General features: G+C 45.1%; 1 protein-coding gene and 1 long non-coding RNA gene across 3 annotated transcripts in view; one reads left to right on the forward strand and one right to left on the reverse strand.

Moving 5' to 3' along the window:
- Positions 1 to 20457, reverse strand: part of F13A1 (coagulation factor XIII A chain) — a 274594-nt gene that overhangs the window by 152456 nt on the left and 101681 nt on the right. For both annotated transcript variants that reach the window (XM_029590598.1, XM_029590599.1), the window contains exon 6: positions 16553 to 16660. In XM_029590598.1, coding sequence (XP_029446458.1) covers positions 16553 to 16660 — 108 coding nt within the window. The remainder of the gene's footprint in view (positions 1 to 16552; positions 16661 to 20457) is intronic.
- LOC115085051 overlaps positions 1 to 20457 on the forward strand; it is a 56674-nt gene that overhangs the window by 6280 nt on the left and 29937 nt on the right. Inside the window, exon 2 of the long non-coding RNA XR_003854699.1 lies at positions 16957 to 17123. This is a non-coding gene — a long non-coding RNA (uncharacterized LOC115085051). The remainder of the gene's footprint in view (positions 1 to 16956; positions 17124 to 20457) is intronic.

Consider the following 20457-nt stretch of genomic DNA (forward strand, 5'->3'; position numbering starts at 1 on the left):
GAGAGAGAGAGAGAAAGATGTTTTTGGGGGGGTCGGGAGGGTGGTGGAGGCTAAGGGAGCGGTTTTAAAGGGTCGGGGTGGGTTTTTAGGTTGTGTCCTAACTCCCGTTAGTGTGCACTAACCCGATTAACGATTTTTTAACGATAAATCGGTGGAATTTCTATTGTATCGCACTCTTTAACGATTAATGACGATTTAAAAAATATCAGATGATATTTTAAATCGTCAAAAAATGATTCACATCCCTAACAGTTAATTGTACTAGTCTGGGTAGGTGAGGGCTCCTATGGGACATGGCTACTGAATAAGTCCAAGAATGCTACAGTGGTTTATAAGAGGCTATGTGCATGTGCAATGGATAACTTTTTCACATCTTTGCTTTTTTTCCCATTAAGTGACAAAGATGTTTATCTTAGCGTCTCTCATTGTTTCACTAAAGTGGGCTTTATCAGCTCACCAATGCTTTATTTTTTATTTCCAGGTATAGCAGAATCCAGGAGTGGATGTACTTACACTAATAAAGCCAATATGCCACAAAGGAAGTGTGAGAGTGAATTATCCAAACAACAATTGTAATAATCAGAAATTCTTTAAATAAGGTGCTCCATATTCTGGAGGAACTTTGTGGGGACAGTTTTTTTGGAATTTTGGAAGAAAAAGGATCAGGAATGTGGTCTTTCCTTATTGGTTATGGGAAAAGGTTTGGATAATCGTTTGGAGGGAGAAGTTGGAAGAAATAAATGTTTGTATTTGAGAGAAGACACTTGGGGCATGGAGGAGTTTGCTTCAGTGGAGATGTTGTCTATTTGCAAACTCTCTTAGTATCCCTTAGACCCTTGCCCCTCCTTTTTGATAAAGACAATGGGGTAGATTTTCAAAGGAGTACGCGCGTACGATACGCGCGTACCCCCTGAAAACCTACCCCAAACCCCCCCTGTGTGCGCCGAGCCTATTTTGCATAGGCTTGGTGGCGCACGCAAGCCCCGAGATGCGCGGAAGTCCTGGGGCTTGCATGAAGGGGTGTGTTGGGGGCGTGTCGGGGGGCGTGCCGTGAGTGACGTGACGTTTCGGGGGTGGGATGCGAGTGACGCGGCGTTTCGGGGGCGGGCCCGGGGGCTTGGCGCAGGCCCGGGGGCGTGGTCGAGGCCTCCGGATCAGCCCCCGGGTCGGGTGATGGCGTGCCAGCAGCCCGCTGGTGCGCGCAGATTTTCGCCTGCTTTCCGCAGGCGTAAATCTGCCAACAAAGGTAGGGGGGTTTAGATAGGGCTGGGGGGGGTGAGTTAGGTAGGGAAAGGGAGGGGAAGGTGAGGAGAGGCGGAAGGAAAGTTCCCTCTGAGGCCGCTCCGATTTTGGAGTGGCCCCGGAGGGAACAGGCAGCGCGCACTGGGCTCGGCATGCACAGGTTGCACAAATGTGCACCCCTTGCGCGCGCCGACCCCGGATTTTATAAGATACGCGCGGCTACGCAGGTATCTTATAAAATCCAGCGTACTTTTGTTCGCGCCTGGTGCACGAACAAAAGTACGCCCGTGCGTACATTTATAAAATCTATCCCAGTGATGTTTAATAAAAATAAATTTGTATTCCTTGAGCCTACACACCTAGAAACTTTCCTAAATGATAAAGAAGGACGAGATTTTATCACAACAGATTAAAGATCCTGGTAGTATAGATAAATTACTCCACATTATTTCATATTTGAATGAAAAATTTCTTTTGTTAAATTGCTAAATGCCTCCCATGATGTGGACTTTATTTTAGAGTACATGTATAATTTTTCTTCTTGAAGTATATACGTATGTTGATAATATGAATGTAACTTAAATTTCTTTTTTTTTATTCATTGTAAAATGTTTAAGAAAATTTAATAAACAATTAAAAAAAAAAAAAAATCTATCCCAGCTTCAGGTAATATGTTATTGGATAGTGGTTATTTACCAATTCAGTTAAAACAATCAGTGGTGACTCTGATGTTGAAGAAGACTACTCTAGATAAGAAGTGTCATGCTAATTATTGTCTGTGGCAAATACCCCTTTGTTGGCTAAGGCTATTGAATGTGCTGTGTGTTCCCAGTTGTCATCATATTTGGAGGAAACTAATGGGATAGATGTGTGTCAATCAGGTTTTAGATGGGGTTACAAAACAGAGACAGTTCTTTTAGCTGTTCCGGAAGAGGTTTTGTGTTGAAGGGAGAAATCAGAATCAGTGTTTTTGATTTTTTTTAGATCTTTCCAGTGCATTCCACCTGATGGATCATTCTCTACTTTTAGAGAGGTGTGAGGAACAGGGGCCAAAGGGTCAGGCTTTAAGGTGGTTGAACTCTTTTATGAAGGAGAGACTTGCAGTGGTGCAGATAAGAGGGGAATATTCCAAGCAGTATGGCTTTAAGTGTGAGGTTCCACAGGGTTCCCCTTTATCCCCATCATTATCTAATTTTTTAAGCCATGAGAGTTGATGTTGGTGTTAAAAGGATTTCTCTATGTGGAAGATATGCAATTGATTTTTCCTACAGGATGCAATCTTGAGGAGGTTATGATGAGAATTAATGAGAATTTGGGTTTGCTTTCTAAGTAGTTTTATAAACACCGCTTTTTTTTTTTCCATTAAGTGACAATTAAGTGGGAAAACTGAGAGGTTGTATATTGGGAAAGAGGATGTGGTACAAAGATCATTGATATTGAGACTAGAAGGGGTGGAGTTGGGAACTAGCCCTAGCATAAAGAACTTCAACTTGGGGGTGATTTGTGATGATCAGTGAGATTTTGAATCTCACATTTCAATGGTAGTTCAACAGATATTTTTTATGCTTAGGTTGTTGAGAAGACGGGTGTTCCTTTTCTTTGTTCCATTTCGGGTTCTGGTACAGGCTTTTCTTTAGCCTCAGATTGATTTTTGTAATGGCATCAAAGTAGATAGTACTTTAAAATTGTTGGCTCAGTGTACTGCAGCAGTCAAAAAAGCAAACAGAATGCTAGGAATTATTAGGAAGGGAATGGTTAATAAAATGGAAAATGTCATAATGCTTCTGGATCGCTCCATGGTGAGACTGCACCTTGAATACTGTGTACAATTCTGGTCGCCGCATCTCAAAAAAGACATAGTTGTGATGGAGAAGGTACAGAGAAGGGCAACCAAAATGATAAAGGGATGGAGCAGCTCCCCTATGAGGAAAGGCTGAAGAGGTTAGGGCTGTTCAGTTTGAAGAAGAGACGGCTGAGGGGGGATATGATAGAGGTCTTTAAGATGATGAGAGGTCTTAAACAAGTAGATGTGAATTGGTTATTTACACTTTCAGATAATAGAAGGACTAGGGGGCATTCCATGAAGTTAGCAAGTAACACATTTAAGACTAATCGGAGAAAATTCTTTTTCACTCAACGTACAATTAAGCTCTGGAATTTGTTGCCAGAGGATGTGGTTAGTGCAGTTAGTGTAGATGGGTTCAAAAAGGTTTGGATAAGTTCTTGGAGGAGAAGTCCATTAACTGCTTTTAATCAAGTTTACTTAAGGAATAGCCACTGCTATTAATTGCATCAGTAACATGGGATCTTCTTGGTGTTTGGGTAATTGCCAGGTTCTTGTGGCCTGGTTTGGCCTCTGTTAGAAACAGGATGCTGGGTTTGATGGACCCTTGGTCTGACCCAGCATGGCAATTTCTTATGTTCTTATGTTCTTGTTGGTGGGGTTGCCGGTTAAAAGTATCCACAGGTTTCAGGTTATGCAAAATATGGTAGCAAGGTTTATTTATGGTTGTCCTCGAAAGTTTAGTAACGCTCCTTTATTAAAGCAGCTACATTGGCTCCCAGTCCAGCAAAGAGCACAATTTAAAATCATGTGCTTGCTGAATAAAGTAGAGGCCGGGGCAAAGTATTTACAACAGCTGGTAGAGTGTTATGTACCAAAGAGTTGCCTTCATTCAGCATCAGAAATTTTATTTAGAATTCCAACAGTAAAGGAGATGTCAAGAAATGCAGTTAGGAAATGTCTCTTTTTTGTTGTAGGACCCCCAACTGTGGAATTCAGCACCAAAAGTTACGGATGGAGTTAAATTATTTGCTCTTTCAGAAAAAGGTGAAAATGTGACTCTCTCCATGATAGTTCAGAATATATAGTATTTTAAGGTTATTTATTTATTTATTAATGCTCTTATAGAGTTGTTTTATTTTTATTATATGATTTTTTTGTGTTTATGTTGTTTTTGAATGTAGATTTGCTTGCATCCTGATTTTAATGTATGTGGTTGTTTGAATTGTTGTACAATGCACTGACCAGGTTTTTCCTGCATGAGCAGTCAATAAGAATGAATATATAAAACAAATAAATATTCAGTTACTGTTTGCCATAAACATAAATTCTTCAAAAGGATTCTCCAGAAGCTTTCAATATATTTCAAACAAGGTAGAATTTCGAAAGACAAAGAGGTTCAAAGCAAATAAGTCCCCTGTCTTCCAGGTGTACTTCCAGGCACACTACAAGACCAGCAGCTAATCTTATTGTGTGTATATAGCATTTTAACCTTGTGTGAGAGATGAAGGTTGGATGCTGTGTAGCAAACAAGCCTGGGGAATAATTTGATTTTATTAACTGTATACCATTCCATCCATATTAGCCCCCAGATCGTCACTATTAAAATAACAAATCTGAATAGGAGAAAACTGATAGAATATTGTCATGTAAAGTTCAGAAAGATTGATTTAGTATGTGTAGCATTTTAGGGTCTGGCTAGGGCTCCTTGTCCTCCTCCTAGCTTTTTTTGAGGACCATGACAGTAGGAAACAGTTCTATCTATGAGATCATTTTTATTTACAGTCTAGAGCCACATCAGGAAAGGAGAAGCATGGACATATAAAAAAGAAACAAACAAACAAAAAAAAAATTGGAGGCACAACACCTATCTCTAAATGAACCGTCACTAAACAACTGCAGTTCTTTCACTGCCAGGGGCCAAGATAATAGTCTTGAGCTGGAGGTGGACCCTTGGCCTGGTGCAGGATTGGTATGGCCCTCTGGTCGGACCCAGACAGCGCCTGCCACCAGGAGGCGGAGCACAGGAGGAGTCAAAGGCTAGCTGGAGCTTCACCAATAACAGTCCAGGGTTTCCACAGGTTGAGCATTTGGGTACCCGGACCGCCTGGACTTAAGTGGGCCTCAGAAGGTCTCCCGGAGAGGTAGTAGAGGAGTGTGCTCACCACGAGCAAGGGTGCATGGCTGATGCAGATAGGATGGACTAGACCCGAACTGGAAGCTCCGGAGACCTCAGGGAGGTAACAGTTCAGGAAGGTTCTCATGGCGACACAGGCAGCACCTGCGGGTCTAGTCAGGTGGAAGCCGTGGGTGGATTCCAAGCAGGTTGGTCTGGTAGTCATAGTTGGCCAGTAGAGAGTGTCCGAGTGAAGCGCAAGGGTCAGAGCCAGAGTATCAGTCCAGAAGTAGTCAGCCAAAGCAGGGGTCAATACCAAGGTCAGTCCGAGTGTAGTCAAGGCAAGCGAGGGTCAGTTCTAGGCGACAGACGTAGAGAATGGTCAAGCAGGCAGAGGTCAGTACCAGAGATCAGTCTGTAGAGGTACTACCTGGGAAAGATACAGGAACACATGGAGACTCAGGAACAAGGAGAGACGCTGGAACAAGGAGATGCTGGAACAAGGAGACACTGGAACGAGGAGACACTGGAACAGGGAAATGCTGGGACATGGTTAAGCAAACTCAGAACACCACGGTGTCAACCCGATTGCCAAGGCGAGGTCCTGGGGAACAGGCCTCACTTTTATATAAGAACATAAGAATATAAGAAAATGCCATACTGGGTCAGACCAGGCAAGGTGACGTCATCGGGCTGCGCTGCGGAGCTGGTTACCGTCCTTAGCCCTTTAAAAGGCCAGGCGGTCCGTGCGTGCACCTAGGGGCATGGCCGGTGCCGGAGAGAATGCTGTGTCCCGGCGTGGAGCTAGACCCGAGGTGGAGGGCCTGGGAGATGCCGCCGTGGGACGCCGCGGATGAGGCCACTGGCAGCGGCAGCGAGAGAGGACGGCCTGGGGCCCATTAGCACAGAGCAACGTGAGCAGGCCCGGGTGCAGGCCTAGCACAGATGGGACGCTCAACAGTACCCCCTCTTCTAGGCCTCCCCCTTACCGTTCTTGGTTTTTCAGGGTGATCTCGGTGGAAGCCCTGGAGCAGAGTCTTATCAAGAATGTGGTGGGAGGGCTCCCAGGAGTTTTCTTCCAGTCCAAAGCCCTCCCACGACAGGAGGTACTCCCAGTGGCCTCGACAGAGTCGGAAATCCAGGACCTCCTTGGCTTGCAGGGTGTTTTCAGGTTCCGCAGAGTGTTGTGTAGGTGGAGGAGGCCTTTGAGAAGGCCAGGACAAAGCCAAAGGTTTAGGTAGCAACACGTGGAACGTGTTGTGAATTCCCATGGAAGCTGGAAGTTGGAGTTGGTAGGTGACTGCTCCTATGCATTGAAGGATGGGAAATAGACGAATAAATTTAGGGGCTAACCATTGGGATGGCAATCGTAGCTGGATGTGCTTAGTACTAAATCAGACTTTCTGTCTAGGCTGGAACAGAGGTGCGGTCCAACAATGGGTATCTATGAAGCATTTAGCCCGGTCAGCTGCTTGGCAGAGTCTTTCCTTTACTTGGTTCCAGAGCCGGCATATGGTTTGAGCTGTAGATTGGGCTGCAGTTGAGGGTACACTTAGTGGAACCAGCAGGGGTAGGCGTAGTTGTCAGTTGAAGACTACCGCAAAGGGTGAAACTTCTGAGCAGAGGCGATATGGGTGTAGTTCTGCCCATGGCAGGAGGTCAGCCCAGTTATCTTGCTGGTCATTGACATATGATCGCAGGAAGGTTTTCAGAGAGTGATTAGTCCTCTCGGCCTGGCCATTTGCTTGCGGATGATAGGCTGATAAGTTTAACATAATATTGAACTTTTTACAGAGAGACCTCCAATATTTAGCAGCAAATTGAGGGCCACGATCGGAGATGATTTCTTGTGGTAGTCCATGTAAACGAAATACATGGATCAAGAAGAGTTGAGCTAGCTCTGGAGCCGATGGAAGTCCAGGTAAGGGGACAAAATGGGCCATTTTTGAAAAGCGGTCAAGTGATGACCCAGATTACAGTATTTTCTTTTGAAGGAGGCAGATTCACGATGAAATCTGTGGAGAGACTTGACCAGGGCTCGGTGGTCGCAAGAAGTGGTTGGCGAAGCCCCCATGGGTGGCCAATCAGGGGTTTTTGCTGTGCACACACCGGACAGGAGTCCACATATTCATGGGAATCCTTTATCATGCCAGGCCACCAATATTGCCTTCGGAGCATTTCAAGAGTCCGGGCTCGGCCGGGAAGGCTGGCCAGCTTGGAGTCGTGAGCCCAACGAAGCACACGCTCATGGAGACGGCGGGGGACCACCATCTTCCCGGCTGGTACCGTGGTGGTGACTGCAATAGATATGCAAGCTGGATCAATAATATGCCTGGGAGTCTCAGGTGTGTCTTCTGGCTTGACGGAGCGAGAGAGCACATCGCATGGAGATTTTTTGCCACTGGGTGATAGCGGAGCTCGAAGTTGAAGCGCTCAAAGAACAGGGCCCAGTAGACTTGTCTTGGGTTAAGTAACTGGGCCTCCTTTAGGTGTTCCAGATTTTTATGGTCAGTAAATATCGTGAACTTGTGTTGCGCCCCCTTCAAGCCAGGGACACCATTCCTGGAGGGCAAGTTTCACTGCTACTTGGAGAATTTATGTGAATAGAAAGAACATGGTACTAGTGTACCTTTGGTGGAGTATAGGCTCAAAACTGCTCCTGCTCCGATGGCGGATGCATCAATTTCGATAATGACGGGGTGGTTAGGATCCGGGTGACATAGACACGGGCCAGTATAGAAGGCCTCCTTTAAGGCATGGAAGGCTGATTGGGCCTTGGGACTCCACACTCGAAGATCACATCCCTTCCTAGTCATGGCGGTGAGTGGAGCAGCCAACGTGGAGTAATTGGCTATGAAGTTTTGATAGTAATTTGTGAATCCGAGGAATCTTTGTAGGGCTCGGAGGCCCACTGGTTGAGGCCAATCTCAAATACCCTGGAGTTTGTCTGGGTCCATGGTGAACTCACAGTTGGAGATGATGTAGCCTAAAAATGGGAGATTGGGTTGTTCAAAAATGCACTTTTCCAATTTAGCATAGAGATGATGGTCTCTGAGACGTTGGAGGACTGTTTGAACATGGGAGCGATGAGACTTCAGGTCTTTGGAGAAGATTAATATATCGTCTAGATATACTACAATGAATGAGTACAAAAGGTCCCGGAAAATCTCGTTCATTAGCAGCTGGAAGACTGCAGGGGTGCTTCAAAGTCCGAAGGGCATTACTACATACTCGTAGTGACCGTCTCTTGTGTTGAAGGCGGTTTTCCAGATGTCTTCCAGTTTAATCCGTACTAGGCTATATGCTCCCCGGAGATCCAATTTAGTAAAAATTTGTGCGCCCTGTAGACGGTCGAACAGTTCACTAATAAGTGGTAGTGGGTACCGGTCCTTATGGGTTACTGCGTTCAAACTTCTGTAGTCTATGCATGGTCTTAGACTGCCATACTTCTTCTTTACAAAAAAGAACCTGGCGCTTGCTGGGGAATTCGAGGGTCTTATGAACCCTTTGGCCAAATTTTCCTTGATGTATGTTGACATCGCTTGGGTTTCTGGGAGTGAAATGGGATAGGTTCTGCTCTTGGGAGGCATGCTTCCAGGTAGGAGTTTTATGGGGCAGTTAAACTCTCGGAGTGGAGGCAGAATATCGGCATTTTGTTTGGAGAACACGTCTTTAAATTCTGAGTACGAGGCAGGTAAGCCAGGAAGGGTTGTAGAGCTTAGAACTGTCACAGATGGAAACACTTGCCGTAAACAGTGGGTTTGACATCGAGGGCCCCACTGGGTGAGTTGCAGGGATTGCCAGTCAAAGTGGGGTGCATGTAACTGGAGCCAAGGACTACGGTGTGTGTTGATCGTTTCAAGATCAGGAGGGAGATCTCCTCGTCATGGAGAGTCCCAACGGTGAAGAGAATGGCCATGGTACGGTGAGAGATACAATCAGGGAGATGTTCTCCTTGAATTGAGGCGATATGGAGGGGTATCTCCAGAGGTTGGACTGGTATCTGAAGGAGCTTGACGATCTCTTCCATAATGAAATTTCCACTCAGCCCAGTGTCCACGAGGGCGCTAGTAGCGAATGAATGTGACTCCCTAAGGAGGGATATAGGCAGCAACAGTTGAGGGCCAGAAACTGTAGCGCCCAAGCTTGGGGCCCCCGCAGGCTCAGGCTTTGGAGTTTCCCGGACGCACAGGGCAAGTCTGGAGAAGGTGTTTGGAGCCACCACAATATAGGCAGAGGCCCGATCTTCTGCATCTGAGACGTTCCTCTGGGGTCAGGCAACCACGGTTGATTTGCATAGGCTCCTCAGGAGGTTGAGGGGCCACTGGTAAGGCCTTCAACCTAGGACTCTCTGAATGGGGTGATCATAGGGCAGGAGGTCAAAGGACCCTTACCTCTTGATGCCATTGTCGAAGGCGATAGTCGATTCTACCGACCAGGGAGATCACGTCTTCTAGAGATACGGGGATCTCACGATCGGCCAGTTCATCCTTAAGGGCAGGAGACAGTCCCTAGAGGTAGAGTGCCCGCAGGCAGTCTTCTTGTCAACCTAGCTCAGTGTCTAGAGTTCTAAACTCCACTGTATATTCAGAAAGCAAGTGCGAGCCTTGACGGAGGTGGAATAGGTGGTGGCCAGCAACTGCCTGTCAACCTGGGTCCTTGAAGGTGCATCGGAAGCAGAGATGAACTGAGGGAACTGGCAAAGGATTGCGTCAGAATGCTCCCAGAGTGGGGAAGCCAATGCCAGGGTCTTCCCTTCAAGACGTGAGAGGATGAATATGATTTTTGTTGCCTCATCAGGAAATAGCGAGGGTTGCAGTGAGATTTGCATATAACATTGATTGATGAAGCCTCGACAGAAGCGCGGATCTCCATTAAAACAGGGTGGAGCTGGGAAGGCCAGCGGTGCATGTGATGGCAAGGTATGGGCAATAGAGCCTGGGTTGAGCATGGCAGATTCCCCCAATTGAGAATGCATTTTTTCCACGGAGTATGCCAACACTTCTAGAACCTGTTGTTGCTCTCGGACAAGGCAGGGGACTCCACCAAGTCTATGGCCTTGGCAACCTGTTGCACTGGAGGTGGACCCTTGGCCTGGAGCAGGATTGGTACGGCCCTCTGGTCGGACCCAGACAGCACCTGCCACCAGGAGGCGGAGCACGGTAGAAGACAGAGGCTAGCTGGAGCTTTGCCAATAACAGTCTGGGGTTTTCCCAGGTTGAGATCTTGGGTACCCAGACCACCTGGACTTAGGTGGTCCTCAGAAGGTCTCCCGGAGAGGTAGCAGAGGGGTGTGCCCACCACGAGCAAGGGTGCGTGGCTGATACAGGTAGGATGGACTAGACCCAAACTGAAAGCTCTGGAGACCTCAGGGAGGTGTAACAGTTCAAGAAGTTTCTCCAGGCGAGACAGGCAGCGCCTGCGGATTTAGTCAGGTGGAAGCCGCGGGTGGATTCCAAGTAGGTTGGTCTGGTAGTCACAGTAGACCAGAAGAGAGTGTCCGAGAGAAGCGCAAGGGTCAGAGCCAGAGTATCAATCCAGAAGTGGTCAGTCAAAGCAAGATTCAATACCAAGGTCAGTCCAAATGTAGTCAAGGCAAGTGAGGGTCAGTTCCAGGCGGGAGACATAGAGAATGGTCAGGCAGGCAGTGGTTAGTTCTGGGCAGCAGACAAGAGAATGGTCAGGCAGGCAGAGGTCAGTACCAGAGATCAGTCCACAGAGATACTACCTGGGAAGGATACAGGAACACATGGAGACTCAGGAACAAGGAGAGACGCTGGAACAAGGAGAGACACTGGAACAAGGAGACACTGGAATGAGGAGACACTGGAACAGGGAAACGCTGGAACACGGTTAAGCAAACTCAGAACACCACGGTGTCAATCCGATTGCCAAGGCGAGGTCCTGGGGAAGAGGGCCTCGCTTTTATATGGAGGCTAGGTGACGTCATCGGGCTGCACCGCAGAGCTGGTTCCCGCCATTGGCCCTTTAAAGGGCTGGGCGGTTCGCGCTCACACGTCTAGGGGCGGGGCTGGCGCTGGAGAGGACACCGCGCCCTGGTGTGGAGCTAGGCCCGAGGTGGAGGGCCTGGGAGACGCCGCCGCGGGACGCCACGGACGAGAGGCACTGGCAGCGGCAGCAGGAGAGGACAGCCCGGGCCCCTTAGTGCAGGAGCAAGGTGAGCAGGTGCGGGCCTAGCGTGGACGGGACGCGCAACAAATAGGGTCATTCATCGAAGTGTGTTTTGGTGGGTATTAGGACCCTAACGCTATAACACATGCGTTATTTATCATATTGCAAGATACAAATGCAAATTTTAAAATTTTAGTCAATGGTGAGGAGTTTTTGAAAATGAGGGACATTTAACATTGGATGTGATAGCATAATCCATGCCGTAACTACACCTTTTTTCCTGGTGTAAGCTCTACAAACAGGATTTGTGATATTTATCACAATATCCCATTTTGAGAGAGAGAGAGCCTGAGTCTCTGGGGTGGCACATCTATTAGGCATCTATTTATACCACTGTAGGAGGGTCAACTAGTAACTCAAGGTTAGGTTTTGGTGGTGGTCTAGGGTTTAAGGGCCAGTTTTACATGCACAGTCAGACGTATGAATAGCACAGTACACATCAGTGATGATTTGATGTGATTTTGAATGGGGAAAGCTTCACAAAGATGAGATTTCTACAATGTACATTTGCCCTAGTCTAAAGCACCCAGGTAGAGAGTGTATCAAGCTAGGGCAAGAGTACATTGTAGAAATCTCAACTTTGTGTAGCTTTCCTCATCCAAAATCATCAAATCGTCACTGATGTGTACTGTTCTGTTTGTACATCTGATTGTGCATGTAAAACTGGCCCCAAAACCCTAGACTACCACCACCAACATAACCTCACCTCCAGTTATTAGTTGACCCTCCTACAGTGATATAAATAGTTGACTTATATGAGAGCCTTATAAAGAGGTTGTTATGGTTGTCGCTCGTGGGGCCCACTCCGCAAGCAGTCCCTCTCACCTCGGTGCTGCCCACTGCTCTGGTCAGGCCGGTGTCTGTCTGCCTTTCTTCCTCCTTCGTGGCCCCCGCCGCCATGGCTTCCCTCCATGGCATGGAGCTGCCACCATCCACAGCAGGAAGGGCTGCTGCAGTTTCCTCTTCTTTGCGACATGGAGCCACTGCCGGGATGCTCCTCTTCGTGGCTCTGGTGTTGCCGCCACTGTGCTCCACTTCTTCATGGCAGGAACACCACGGATGCTAATACTCTGCTCCTCCCTGTCCCTGCATCTTGCTTAGGCATATGTGTGCATCTTCTCAACCTTTATAGGGCCAGTAGCGGGAAAAGCCCCAAGCCCCAACTGATGATGTCATCGCCTCGTCGCTCCTATAGCCCTATAAAAGGGCTCTGCTTCCACTCCTCAGGGCCTTTGCATGGATCCTCATGGTCATCTGTACTTCCTTCACCATGCAAGGTTCTCTGTGGTCTTCGCCTGTCTTGATGGTCTTCATGTTAGATGTTCCTGGTCTCCTGTGAATGTTCCCGGTCTTGTTCTTCGTTGGAGCTCCTTCGTCACCTGTTTCTGACGTTCTAGCCTCTGGCTCTTTGCCCTGCTTCCAGGTTTCCTTCTTGTCCACCTTTCCTGGTGTGCCACCATCATGGTCTGTGACCAGCCCATGGAGGGCTGTGTAGGGAGTTTTGTGGCATAAGGCCTGCCTTCATGACTGCAACACAAGCCTTCAGAAGGCCCTTGCTTTTAATGCCAAGGTCTGTTCCTGAATCCGAGTTCTGAATCCTGATTCTTTGAATCCTTGAATCCTGATTCTTGGATCCTTGAATCCTGTTCCTGGTCTTCGGAGTTCCTTGTTTCTGCTTCTGTCCATGCCCTAGAGTCAAGTCAGAGCCTGCTCTGCTTCAGCATGGTCTGCGATCAGCCAAGGGCGGCTGTGTAGGATGCACCTTGGTGCAGGACTCTCCTGAATCTTCGTCATGTTTCCAGTTTCAAGTCTTCATCTTCCGTCTGAGTCTGCTTCACATTTGGCATGGTCCATGACCAGCCACGGGTGGCTGTGTAGGGTGCGCTCTGGTGCAGTACTCACCCCATACTAGTGCCTGAATCCTGAATCTGAACCTGAGTCTCCCAAGTTGCTCAAGTCCTCGTCTGAGTCTTCCAAGTTCCTCAGTTCCATGTCTCATCATATTCCTGTCATCAGCCTCCATCTGGCCTCATGCACTCGTTCCCAAACAGCAGGCCTGGAAAGGCTACCAAGTGGCTGGAGGGCTACTCAAGACCAGCATTTCGTTGCTGGGTCTCACCTATGTGAGCAGGTCCAGTGGAGGTCTGAGCCCTGCCTTGTTCCAGTGCCTACGATGGTCCACGTCTTGACCCTGGTCCCGCCTTGTTCCAGCTTCAGCCTGTGCTTGGACACTCTCACCTCCCATGGTGTGTGTCTTGGGGCTCCTTCCTGAGCCATGCCATGGTCCAAGGGCTCATAACCCTCCAGAGCAAGCGATCATACCCCTGTGCTTGCAACAGAGGTTCTCTCTTTCTCTCTCTCTCTCATGAAAATATTGAATGTGTGATCAATTTAATGCACATTGCAGTAATAAACCTCTAAATAGCACACATTTTAATAACTCCAAAATTACCCTTACCACACGCCTTTACCTTATCACAGGCATTATTCATGCAAAATTTCTAGCATTTTGAAGAATCTAGGGATAAGTGTGTTAGCCCCAAAGCATATTACCAGTTATATAGAGGTCTATATTCAAAGGCTTTGTCATCCAGGTATCTTTTGGAGTTACCTGGAAAAAAAAAGATTTCAAAATTTCTTCCTGCTACCTAGCTATATTTTATCCAAGTAACATAGAAACATAGAAATGATGGCAGAAGAAGACCAAACAGCCCATCCAGTCTGCCCAGTAAGCTTTGCACTTTTTATTTTTTTTTTCTCATACTTAATCTGTTATTCTTGGCTCTTAGTAACTTTTTGGTTCTATTTCTCTTCCACCCCCACCATTAATAGGGATGTGAATCGTTTTTTGACGATTTAAAATATCGTCCGATATATTTTAAATCGTCAAAAATCGTTAGAGCCGCGATACAATAACATTTCCCCCGATTTATCGTTAAAAAATCGTAAATCGGGGGAAGGGGGAGGGGAAGGGGGAGGGCGGGAAAACCGGCACACTAAACAACCCTAAAACCCACCCCGACCCTTTAAAATAAATCCCCCACCCTCCCGAACCCCCCCCAAAATGCTTTAAATTACCTGGGGTCCAGAGGAAGGGTCCCGGTGTGATCTTTTACTCTCGGACCTCCGTGCGTTGTAGAAATGGTGCCGGCGCTACCTTTGACCTGTCATATGACAGGTCAAAGGTAGCGCCGGCGGCATTTTGTTTTTTTGTCCCCCGACGTAAGTAGCGTAGGAGATCGCTCCCGGACCCCCGCTGGACCCCCGCTGGACCCCCAGGTCAAAGGTAGCGCCATTTCTACAACGCACGGAGGTCCGAGAGTAAAAGATCACACCGGGACCCTTCCTCTGGACCCCAGGTAATTTAAGGCATTTTGGGGGGGTTCGGGAGGGTGGGGGATTTATTTTAAAGGGTCGGGGTGGGTTTTAGGGATGTTTTAGTGTGCCAGTTTTCGATTTACACGATTTACACGATATTTAAAAAACCCAAACTGCGACGATCCGATTCCCTCCCCCTCCCAGCCGAAATCGATCGTTAAGACGATCGATCACACGATTCACATCTCTAACCATTAATGTAGAGAGCAGTGTTGGAACTGCATCTAAGTGAATGTCTAGCTTAATTAGTTAGGGGTAGTAACCGCCGCAATAAGCAAGCTACACCCAAACATATTATCCTCACAAAATTTAGCTGAATAAGAAGAGGTGGTGATGGAGGCTTTGCAGAGGGCACAGTTAAATTTTAGCTAGTAAACGCTGACATTCAATGCTAACCAGCTAAACAGAACACTGAACAGAAAAATTAGCTGCCAAAAGTTACTGGGATACGTTAACCCAGGTATATTCAGCAGCAAACTCTTCTGCAATATTATTTAGGGAAAGTCCCTCAGCTGATCACCAGTCTGCTGAGTCTCCACTTGACAAAGTTTAGCAGTAACTGGATCAAAGTGCCTCTCTGGGTTACGTGAGATCAGGCTGAAGCTGGCTGCATTGCCACAGCTCTGCTCCTGGGAGAGAAATCTGCATCCCAGGGTCCCGTCATTGTTCCTCTCCTTCTTGGGTGATGACCACACTCTTTATCTCTAAGTCCTCCTGGGCAGGGCAGGGGATTCAGAAACCTCTGGTTTCATGAGCTACAGTTGCAAAGTTTTCTGTGAACGGAGCTTCTAGTGTAGAATACCTCTTCTTGATGTGGAACACCTTTGCTCTCCCTAAAGACAGGTTGCTAAAGGCCAAATGACCAGACCCTCCAGTCAGAAATAGACAACTCTTTCACAGACTCTTCCTCAAGGCTGATTTTTTTTCTTATTGTTTTTACAACAGATAATTATTTTGGCATCTGTGTTTGCATAATAAACTCTTGCTCATTTTGCATTAGTGCGCTGCCCTGACCAATTCTAACCACCAGTGTTCAGAGTTTCTTGTAATTGATTTTTAGGTTGATATTCAGGGCCATTTCTCCAGCTAAGTTCGGACTTAGCCAGATAAATGACAGGATTTGAATATCCTCATTGGCTGACCTCCTCCAAGTTATCTGGCTAAGCAGTTAATGGCTGAAACTTAACCAGATACTATAACTTGGAGGTATTTACAGGGGTGTTTCAGGGTGGAATTAAGTTAGCTGGATAAGTTATCCAGCTAACTCCAATATTCAGAGTTGGATAATGTATACAACTACTCTGGTCATGCCACAGAGCAGTCCTAAAGTTAGCCAGATAACATTTAGCTGGATCGTGTAGGGGCATTCTGGGAGCTTTTCTGGAAGGAATTACATTAGCCAGACAAGTTACCTGGCTAACTCTGATATTCGGCCTATCCTGAAAATATGGAGCCAGTTGGTAACTCTATTGACACAGCATGCTAATGATTGTCATTCATACTGTGGTGAGCATGATTTCCCTTGCTAATTCTGACTGACAGGTGTCCTATATGGTTGGCTATCATGTAGCACAGAAAGGTAAAATCACTAAGACTTGTGATGGTCAATGTTAGTTTAGTTTATTAGACTTGTTATATTGCCTTTCATAAAATAAGAGCAGTTTACAATAAAAACAAGTGTGACATATTTATAAAACAAAATAAAGCAATCATAAAATATAAATAATAAAATACCACATAAAATAGCAAACAGATATATTAGCTAACAGATAATAATATGAAATGTCATGCATTTATAGCTCATCTTATCTTAATCATTTTTAGTAAAGTATTGTACATACCATTGCAGCTCCAATGCGAGCAATTTTGATTGGGTTTCCCCGTCCAGAAAGATCCAGTTGTGCTTTGTCCATCAGGAAGAGACTGGTATCTAGGATTCCTTCTTCAAACTAAATCAAAAGATCAGAACATTGAAAATTGCTGAGATTTAGTCCATGAAAGGCAAATGATAAGTAAATGTGTTACCTAACAATAACTATATGGATTTCCTATTAGTGATGTGCATTTATTTGAAACAAATGGGTAAAATGTGGCATACTGGGCCATTTTAATTTCATTTGTGGTCCCCCAAAAGAAATGAAGGGTACCCACAAAAATAAAAATGTTTGTTTCCATTCATTTGTTTCTCATTCAAGTCTGTGACCCAAGGAAAACATCAGCAACAAGATTGCTTTTTCTCCTCAAGGAAACTTAGCAACCAAGCAATGCCAGTGAGGTCATAATCTGACCGGAGCTGAGGCTGGAAGAAACAGGAAAGATTACAAGAAGAAGCACCAATCAAAGTCAAGCATTTTTTAACCAACCTATAGCTGGCAACTGTATCAAGTGACACTGACTTCCTCCCACTGAAAGGTAGGAGCATGTGCAAGCACTATTTTAAGATTCTTTTCTGTGCTGAATTTCACAGAGGAAGGTTGTATTTTCTAGAGCTCTGTCTGAGTGAAAGAAAAAGTTTTAAAAAAGAGAGAAAAAAGATAGAGAAGTTAGGCAAAGGAGGTCTTTCTTCTTACCTTCACTGCTGCAGTGCTCACTGTGTGAGAGAGACAGAGGCATTGGAATTCTGTCTGTTCACTGGGGTGGGGTAGTGAAGAGAAGCAGTAAATAGGGATAATTTTTAGTGTATCGATCTCACTGCAGTGTACTGCAATCTAGCCTTTTAATTTGCTTCTGCAGCTACTATTGGGGCAGAGTCTGCACTGAAGAAAAGAACAGCTTTGTCTGTTTCTTCTCTGAGAGTTATTGTCTCTGTGCAAAAGGAGTCAGCATACATACACTTTATGTGTGTGGGGGTGAGAGAGAAACATTTTTGCACACATTGGATTACTGGTTGTCCTATATTGTGCCGTAGTAGAACGCATAGGCTTAGCCAGCCTGCATTTTGTGCTACTGCTAAACTGGTAACTCTGCTTGGAAGCAATGCCTTATACTCAGTAGAGATGTGGTTCGTTTTTCGCCTGAATTAGGAAATTCAACGAAATGTCCTAATTCGTTGTGGTTTCGGAGGCCCCAAAACCTGAAAAGAATTTTCCCCGAATTTCGGGGAAATTTCGTTTTTCGGGTTTGCATGGGGAGAGGGGCACTTTTTTTTTTTTTTAATTAAAAACCACCCCAAACCACCCCAAACATTTAAATAAACTATAATACAACACCCCCCCCTGATCCCGATCCCTCCCCAAGACTTACGAAGTACATCCCTGGTGGTCCAGCGGGGTCCCGGGTTCCATTTGCCCTCCATGCCCGTGCTACTGCAAGCCGTGCTCTTTAAAATGGTGCCGAATAGCCTCTGAACTACCATGTCACAGGGGCTACCGGCGCCATTGGTCAGCCCCTGTCACATGGCCATCGGCACCATCTTGTGCTCCTGTCATGTGACTGGAGCTGACCAATGGCGCCGAAAGCCTCTGTGACATAGTATGGGCAAAGGCTATCGGCGCCATTTTGATTACTGGCAGCCGACAACGAAATCGCTCCCGGACCCCCGCTGGACCCCCAGGGATTATTGGCAAGCCTTGGGGGGGGTCAGGATTTTTGACTCTGTTATTGACTCTGTTTATTGACTCTTATTTGATTTTGTAATAACAATTTTAATTTGAAGTTTAACCTTTAAGTTATCCCCAGCTCCATCCAAAAGTTCCCAGCATAATCTATAAGTTCTCATGTTTTTTGACCTGTGACTTGTTACCTCTTGATATTGTTCGATGTAATTTCCTACTTTGGTTTTATGTAAACCGACGTGATATGTACCAGTACATGAACATCGGTATATAAAAGCTCCTAAATAAATAAATAAATAAATAAATGTTTCTAAGCAAACTCAGAAAAAGAGACATTAATTTCTTTTGTTGAGACCTAGGACTTCTCAGATTGGTGCAACTTTTTTCTTGAAATTCCCTTGTAAATGTTTAATTAAAAACAAGCGATTGTCTTTTGTTTTCTTTATTCCTTCTCAGCTTGTTTCTTTTTTAAGTGATAAATCGGTTGTACCTTTGGAGAGCTGTGATCTTGATCAGCCTGTCCCTCCTCAAGATAGTTGAGTTACCTATATTTAGTTTTGTGTCCATTGATTAATTATGCTCTGTAACAATTTTTCCTTTAGAGCCGATTCGGTATTTCCTTTAATTTTTCTCCACTTTAGATCCCTTATTGTGGACTGGAGGAAAAGAAGATTTATTTGTATATTTTACTTGTTATTGTTTTTATAATGATTATTATTTCTATCTTCCTTTTCCTTTTCACTTTCAAGATTTTTTTCTTTTTTTCTTGAATGTAATTAAAATATGCATAAATAGAAAGTTTAAAAAAAGAAAGAGTAAATAACCAATTTGCATTTATCTGTTCTATTCCACTCATGATATTATAGACCTCTATCATATCCCCCCTCAGCTCTCTCTTCTCTAAACTGAAAAGCCCTAACCTCTTTAGCTTTTCCTCATAAGGGAGCTGTTCCATTCCCTTTATCATTTTGGTTGCCTTTCTCTCTACCTTTTCCAGTGCAACCATTTCTTTTTTGAAATGCAGCGACCAGAATTGCACATAGTATTCCAGATGCAGTCTCACCGTGGAGTGATTCAATTCTCCATTCCTTTCCTAATAATTCCTAACATTTTGTTTGTTTTTTTGACCATGGCCACACACTGAGCCACAGATTTCAAAGTATGGTCCATTATGATGCCCATATCTTTTTCCTGGGAGGTAACTTCTAATATGGAACCTAATACAGTGTAACTACAGTGCGAGCTACTTTTCCCTATGATCATCACTTTTCACTTGTCTACATTAAATTTCAACTGCCATTTGAATGCCCAGTCTTCCAGTCTCACAAGATCCTCCTGCAATTTTTCACAATCTGCTTGAAATTTAACTCAGAATCATTTTGCATCATTTGCAAATTTTATCACCTCACTTGTTGTTCCCCATTCCAAACCATTTATAAATATATTAAAAAGCACCGGTCCCAGTACAGATCCCTAAGGCACTCTACCATTTATCTTTCTCCACTGAGAAAAATTATCATTTAGTTCTACTCTCTGTTTCCTATTTTTTCTAGTTTGCCATCCTATCCTGTGAATTTTTAATTTTCTCAGGAGTCTCTCATGGAGGACCTTATCAAATGTACACAGAAGACTCTCTTCGAAAATTAATGTGGTGTGGAGACAGTCAAATATCGATCTTACCACAAATATCTGTACAACCACAGTTTTTTTTACCCAAATGATTAATCACCTCAAGTGAGAAAAAATATATTTTTTCTCTTCAAATACCAGACCTCATAAAACGGCAAAATTTAGTGATGCTAATTTAGCATGTATTGAGTATGCCAATGTTTATAATCACAGGTCTTTAATAGATGAATTTTTTCTTTTTGTTTTCTTTACTTTCGTGAGAACAATGTTCATGTGAATTAATAAAATAGTCTCTTTAAATAAACGTAACTATTTCTGTGCTCTTCTTTTCATTTCATTTTATCATTTTTAACCAGAATTTAGTACTTAGCACTTAGCTTAGTTTTTGTGGTGAAGAAACGCCATATTTCTTCGTGAGAGGCTAGCGTGAGAAAAGCCCGACACTGGATCCGTGTTTCGGCTCGTGCCTTCGTCGGGGGCCGAAATAGCTGTTAATAAAAATATATAATCAATAACAACGTTGTAACAAAAATCTTCAAATACTTATCACATTTAGTGAGACT

The sequence above is a fragment of the Rhinatrema bivittatum genome, chromosome 2, assembly GCF_901001135.1.
Source record: "Rhinatrema bivittatum chromosome 2, aRhiBiv1.1, whole genome shotgun sequence".
NCBI classification, from domain to species: Eukaryota; Metazoa; Chordata; class Amphibia; order Gymnophiona; family Rhinatrematidae; genus Rhinatrema; species Rhinatrema bivittatum.